General features: G+C 54.7%; 1 protein-coding gene across 1 annotated transcript; it reads right to left on the minus strand.

Annotated features, from left to right (window-relative positions):
- Positions 1-11: 11 nt before the first annotated feature.
- Positions 12-5,572, minus strand: LOC103798489 (zinc finger protein 777-like; the record flags this gene model as incomplete). The annotated part of the gene is made up of 5 exons (XM_009070755.1): positions 5,492-5,572; positions 5,303-5,429; positions 3,488-3,601; positions 2,286-2,540; positions 12-338 (listed from the first exon to the last, which is right to left on the minus strand). Coding segments are annotated over exons 1-5 (904 nt in total), but the record flags the coding sequence as incomplete, so codon positions are not given.
- Positions 5,573-6,617: the final 1,045 nt, after the last annotated feature.

Raw genomic sequence — 6,617 nt, forward strand, 5'->3', positions numbered from 1 at the left:
GAGGTGGTTGCGCTGGTGGATCATGAAGTTGATCTTGAGCATGAAGCTCTTCCCGCACTCGGGGCAGATGTAGGGTCTCTCCCTGGTCCGGTTTCGCTGCTGGGCAGTGCCTGGCTTCATCTCCCCGGAGTCCCTCTCGCAGGCAGAGGGTTTCCTCACGCGGGCTGCCAGGCTCCTGGGCTGTGTCTTGGAGCTGCACTGTGCCTCACAGCCCAGCCCAGCCTCGTGGCTGGGGAATGCCGGCGGCTCGGTTCTGCCCGAGAACATGGTGCACGGTTCCAGCGTGTCGGGGGCATCCTCCTCCTCCTCCTCCTCCGTCTTGATCACGATCCCATCCTCTGAGAGGAGAAACAGAAACAGGTCATTGGGTGGGATGGGGATGGCTTTTATGCACCTGGGGGTGCTACAGAAACATCAGCATGGGCTCCTGCAGCTGTGCGTGCCTGCCTGTCTGCTCTGCCCACCTACCTAGACACCAGCCGGCTGCAGCCTGGAGCATGGAGTGCTGGGATGGGCCATGTCACCCCTCAACACAGACAAACAGACAAACCATCCCTGGGCAGGCTCCTCTGGAGGGTACACTCGGACTGTGTACCAAAAGGTTTGGCAATTTCATGCTGCTGCAGGATGTGAGGGACTAAAGCGCCACCGGTTTGCGAGGGCTCAGGTGGCTGAGTGATTTCGGAGCAGCTCCATCTGCTGCCGTTTCACTGGGCTACAACACCACTCTGGCATGATACTGCTCAATGGAAACACAGCACCAGGCTGCCAGCATTCAGCTCTGCTCCTGGGGAAACACATCCAGCCTGGGACTGTCCCCTTCCTTCAGTCTCACCGCGACAGGGCGCAGAGAAAGACCCCCCTCCTTCGCAGAGCGATGGATGGCTGCAGGCAGGGTCCTCCTCATGTCCCCAGTGCCAGAAGTGACCTGGTGTTCTTGTGTGGTGACTAGGTTGTTACAGGTTGGACTTGATCTCAGAGGTGTTTTCCAGCCTGATTTATTCTGTGATTCTGTGAGCAGCCACACTGGGGACACACAGGACACACAAGCAGTGTGCCCTGAAGAAAGGCCCATGGCAGATCCCTCACATCACCCAGCACTGGACTCTGAGCCAGGCCTACACTCCCTTCCAGAAGAGCAGCCACACTTTCCCAAGACAAGGCAGCTGATGGGAGAGGATGTATCAAAGCCACAGCCCTCTCCACTCTGACAGAGGGGTCACTGGGGCAAACCCAGGATCTCTTCCCATCCTCCTCGCAGTGAGAAGCTTCCCCTCTGCAAACCCAGGGGCTGTCACTGCTCCCGTGCTGGCTGCCAGCACCCACAGCCCAGTCAGCACTGCCACAGCTCCTGCTCAGCCCCACTAGTCTCAGCACAGGCACCGGTTCTTGGATAAGGATCGGTTCCAGCCCCACTGGTGGCTTGGCTGGATTCCCTTACCAAACCATGAGCAGACCACAGAATCCACGAGACGGAGTTGAGGCCTTTGAGAGCCCAACTCTCTCCATCTTGGTTTGTGTTACACCACCACGGAGCCCTCAGGAGGCAGAGAACCCACTGTTCCCAACTGCTCCCCCGTCCCTGTCCTCACAGCACATCTGTAGGACCTGCCCACATCTGCCACCCAAACGGCAGAATTCTATATATGAAATGCTCAGTGCCATCATCTCATCTCTCAATTAAGTCACCTCACCCTTCCCCTTTCCTCTTGGTAGCTTACACACCATGGACCTCTGGCCAAGCTCCTCCATGTCCTGCAGACCTGTCCAAACTGACCCCCATGCTGGTTGACCTGCAAGACCCTTCACGTTCCTCCATCAGTCTGGTGTGTGACTATCCACGTGTCTTACACCACTCCTCCACAGGACCAACACCAGAGCAGGAGTCCCCCACTGACATCCTGCCCTCTGCCACGGTGGGATTTTGGCAGTGGGGCTTACAGGGGCTCTCATCAAACACTGCCTGAGACATATCTTCCCCTGGTCTCCGTGTAGCAGGGGCTGTTCCCCCCTGCAGAGGACTGAGCCACTGCTTGCTCCGCTCTGGAAGCGGTTGGGAGCCCTCAGAGACCACACTCTGCATCCACTGCTGCCTCCTCCTCCCAGCCTGAGGTCTGCTCAGAGACACTCCTGAGGTTGTTGCAGCCAGAACTATCCCTCTGGTGCTGGCTCTGGGGCAATTTAACTCTTCCCATTCATCCAACCCATTCCCGACCTTTGCCTGACCCACCACAGCCCCACCTGGGCCTCCTGTCCCCCAACATGCCACTTGCCAAGTGTCTCACCTGTGCAGCTCCCATGGTGAACGATGACTCTCTGGATCTCGCTGAAGTCAGCTCCATATTCGGAGGAGTCCCCCAGGCTGGTTCCCGGGAGGTCCCTCGGAGGGGAGACGGAGCCGTAGGGGCTCTCGCAGGCTGCCTCCTCATCTGGGCTCTGGAAGCTCCCCTCTGACTGCCCTGACATCCCATGCAGCTCGGGGTTTTCAGGGCTGTCTTCAGGAAGGAGCTCCTCCGTTTTGATCACAACCCTTATTCCAGCTGCAGCAAAGAGATTCCCACCCATCATCATTCCTGGGAGCCAGGATGAAGAAGCTGCTCACAACAATCCCCATCACTCCAACTGCTGATCCCACAGAGGGGTTTCAAATGCTCAGACACTTCTGCTCTCCCTTGAGCCCCTCATCCATCCCTGCCATGCTCCCACCTCTTGCCTGGGATCCTCCAGAGGCACAGGGATCCCAGGTGAGCAACAGCTCAGCACCCCTCAGCCACCCCACACCCCCCTGCTGCAGCTCCCTGTGGGCAGATGATTTTCCTCTTCCTGTTGGCCTTGATTTAACTTTGACATCCTTGTGATGGAGTGCACAGGCCTGGGGTCAGAGCGATCCCAAGTCTACAGCCTGGTGCCTGGGACAACCAGTGGAGCTGGCAGTATCTCTTCTAGGACACCTCCTTATCAGTCTCCTTATCCCAGAGCAGGAGTCACCCCAGGACTTGGAGTCCCTGGTGCCCTGCTCCAAGCCCAGCCCTGCCCTTGGAGAAACCCCTCAGCACTCTGTCTCCCAGCGTGCATGATGGGAGTGGGCTTCCCTGCCTGGGGGATGCTCCAAGGATAAACCCAAGCACCAGCCACACAAGGAGAGGGTGGAAAGGATTTTCTGGGTGGATGGGCTTTCCCAATGAAACCAAATTCTCCTTCCCTGCCAGGCACATTGTCTCCCTAAGGACCTGGTCTGGTTGCAGATGCTTCCCTTGCTGACAGCTCCTAGTGCCCAACTCTCCGGGCTCCGCTTGTCCTGGTTTACATGTTGAACTGTACCTGGACATCAAATTTCTGATCAGTTAAATTTATCCTGCTCCTAGGCAAAGCTCCTCCAGATAAAGCCCCACAGCTACAGCTCCCAGCAACACCTGCTGTAGCCTTGGGGTGAGCAGCTCCTGGGAACACAACCCAGGGCTCCCCTTGTGCGAAGGTGCTGTCTCACCTGCAGTGGCATCAGTAATGATCTCACTCTCCTCCAAGTCCTGCTCATTCCTGCCCCGCGATTCCTCTCCTTGCTCGATCTGAGACAAAACACCAGGTTTGGAAATTGCATAGTCTGTTGAAAGATAGAGGTATGGAGAGAGCGATTACTGCACTGGTGTGGGAACGTGACTGAAGGTAAAAAGAAAACGGTATGGAAGTTATAGGGGAAAATAGTCGGTACTCCCTAGATGGAACATGATCAACACACTCGACCTCTGACACACAGCACAATCTAAGGGGGACTACATGGAGGGTGGAGAGGAGTGGAGACACCATGGCCCTGTGGAAGCCCTTGCGGAGGAGGGAGCTTGGTGGTACTTTCTAGCTGATAAGCCAGACAGCACCTGAAAACCAGGGGAGATAAAGGATATGTCCTGTTGTTGAATCAGCAGCTGTGAGAAAATCACTTTCCTTGGACTGACCATGTTCCTATCCCAAGGTTATCTCAGTTACTGACTGAGATACCTGCCCCAAGGTACAACCATCACTCCCTGAGCAAGATGTATGACTGGAGTCACCCAAGCTCCACCGAAATGTAAAGAAACAGGATAAAAGTGAGAATGGGGAGAAGCTGGGGAAGACTCCATCCAGTGCGACTTCTGGGGTCAGTCAACAACAAGCTGAACCTGTTTTCTCCCCCACAGGGACTGAACTCTATGCTGAATCATTATCTAGAGCAGCTTTTATTGGGGATTAGAGCTTGTCTGTATATTGCTTTGAATTAGGATATTGTATTGAATGTATTTTTGCAGTCAGATACAACCACCAGCAATCCTCGAACCTTAAACTGCCATAATTACATTAATAAAGGGTGTCATTAATAGTGTTATTCTATAAACTGTTAGTGTATTGAGTCCTTCGAGGGCACTGGCAGTCACTGGCAGTGGGTAAAAGTGTGAAGACCCTGGAGGAGCTTCTGTTTGGTGTGTGACTCAGGACAAGTTAGTCAAACCCTCTGACCCAGTAAACTGCTCAGTGAAGGATCCCCGTAACGGGTCCCTGACAGAGGAGCTGGGCACAAGGGCCTCTCTTGGCTTTTCCAGGGGCACTGACAGACCAATCAAACACTAAGGGTTTGAGGAAATCTCCCCTTTTCATGTGACAACTGGGAATCTAATGTTGGCTTCCACCTCTCCCCAGTGTGCTGGGGGACACTCAGGAACATCCATAGAGGGTCTGTGGGCAGCAAAGCCAACTGCTGCAGGCAGCAGGGATTCCTGGAGGCAGGAGCTGAGGTGTCACACAGAGGAAATGCCTTTGAGAAGAAACCCAACACTTGGGTTCTGGTGGGGATTTAAACTGCTCAGAGAAATCCTGACTCTTCTGAAGCCAAAAGCATTTCTCCAGCTCCCAGCAGAGACAGGATCTCTCCTGAACCTCCACAGGAAATGACCCAAAGCACAGATCACATCAATTTTGGCCTCTGCAAAAGTTTCCTCTTAAGGGGTGCGTGGGCTGGTACCCACTGCAGACTCAGAAGATGAAGGGAAGCCCTTCCAAGAGCCCTGCCGACGGTCCTGGTTTTTCAGTGCCTAACTGACTGGAAGAGGTTTGGGAGGTCTCCAGCCCACCTGGCTATGGGCACTCCCCACTCCAGCCAGGACAGCACGACAGCATGAGCTGAGAACAAACCCAGACTAGAAATGTTCTTCTGTGCTTTAAGTCTTTAAAATGGGACATTTGGGTCTCAGGAAGATCTCCAAGGAGGAGGCAGAAGGTGCCCCATCCTGCAGGCAGCCAGGAGCTCTGGAGAACCTGGACACCCTGTATTTACCCAGGGAGATCAGTGACTCGTAGTTCCCCTTCATCACGTTCTTGTACAGCTCCTTCTGCCACTCCTCCAGCTTCTCCCATTCCTTGTTGTTGAAATAGACGGACACGTCGTCAAATGTCACTGGCACCTGCAATCACAACAGCACAGGTTCAAGTCACTGCCTCACTCCCCGAGAGCCTGGAGTGTTACCTCTGGCGAGCGGCAGCGGCAGCTCACTCCTGCTGGGACACAGCCAGGCTTCAGCCGCCTCACGGCCTTCAGCAAGTTCATTCGGTATCTACAGCAACTCCTGGGCATGTATTTCCATGGGATTAAAGGTCTCAACCAAACGGACAGTTCCCAGTGATGAATCCAGACTGGGATTTCCCCAAATGATCCCAATCTCCTCCCCTCGGTCCCTGCATTCCGTGATCGGCCCTGGAAGGACCATAAAGGAGAGAAAACCTGGGCACTGGGCTGGCCTCATCCCTATGGATGAGCTGACGTAACCCCCAGATTCAATTACTCCAGAACTCCAGGGAAAACTCTACCCAGGCCCACAGAGCTCCCTGTTATCCTTAGTTACTGTGTGCCCACTGGCTGGAAGCAGACCACGGCTTCCCAGCCTGTCTGCCAAGGAATAATTCCCAAGGATAAATTCAGGATGTGCAAACTGTGCATTCCATGTTGAAATGGAGCTCTTCAGAGGGAACATGGCACTCCCTGACTGCACTTAAGGGGGTGTCAGGGTCTGAGACCCCCTTTTCCAGCTCTCTCCAGCAACATTACATTTCCCATGTCCCACAAGGTCCCCTCTGCAAACTTGCTTGCAGCAGGAGGGCCATGAAATTCAAGTAGGAATTGAATAGTGATGGTGGGTTTCTTCCAGACCACGGCTAAGCACAGGGAGCTGATCTGCCTTCTCCAAATCCCAGAGCTTCCCCCTCTCCTGCAGCAGCAGCTCCCACTTGCTCCTTCTCCAGTGCCAAGGTGGTCAAAAAGAAAGAGCCACTAAATCTGAAGGCTTTCTTTTTCTGAAGGGTGGCAACCAACCAAAACAAAAGAGTAAATGGCTCTGGGGCTGTGCAGCACAGCAGAACTGAAACCTCTGGCCTGGGCACTAGGATGTCCTCCTGGGTGTATCCCCGTGTCCCACCAGACGTGGTCCCAGAGCGAGATCCGCTGGGAAGCTGTGAGAGGCAGCTCTGAGAGTGAGTGACTCACCTGTACCAGGGTCGTTCCCATTACCCACCCCGGCCACACTCAGGAAGTGCTTGGGGTGCAGACCCCAACTCTTGCACCCCTGGACACCGTTACCTTGGGGACTTCCCCCTTC

The sequence above is a fragment of the Acanthisitta chloris genome, unplaced genomic scaffold (assembly GCF_000695815.1).
Source record: "Acanthisitta chloris isolate BGI_N310 unplaced genomic scaffold, ASM69581v1 scaffold39522, whole genome shotgun sequence".
Classification (NCBI taxonomy): Eukaryota; Metazoa; Chordata; class Aves; order Passeriformes; family Acanthisittidae; genus Acanthisitta; species Acanthisitta chloris.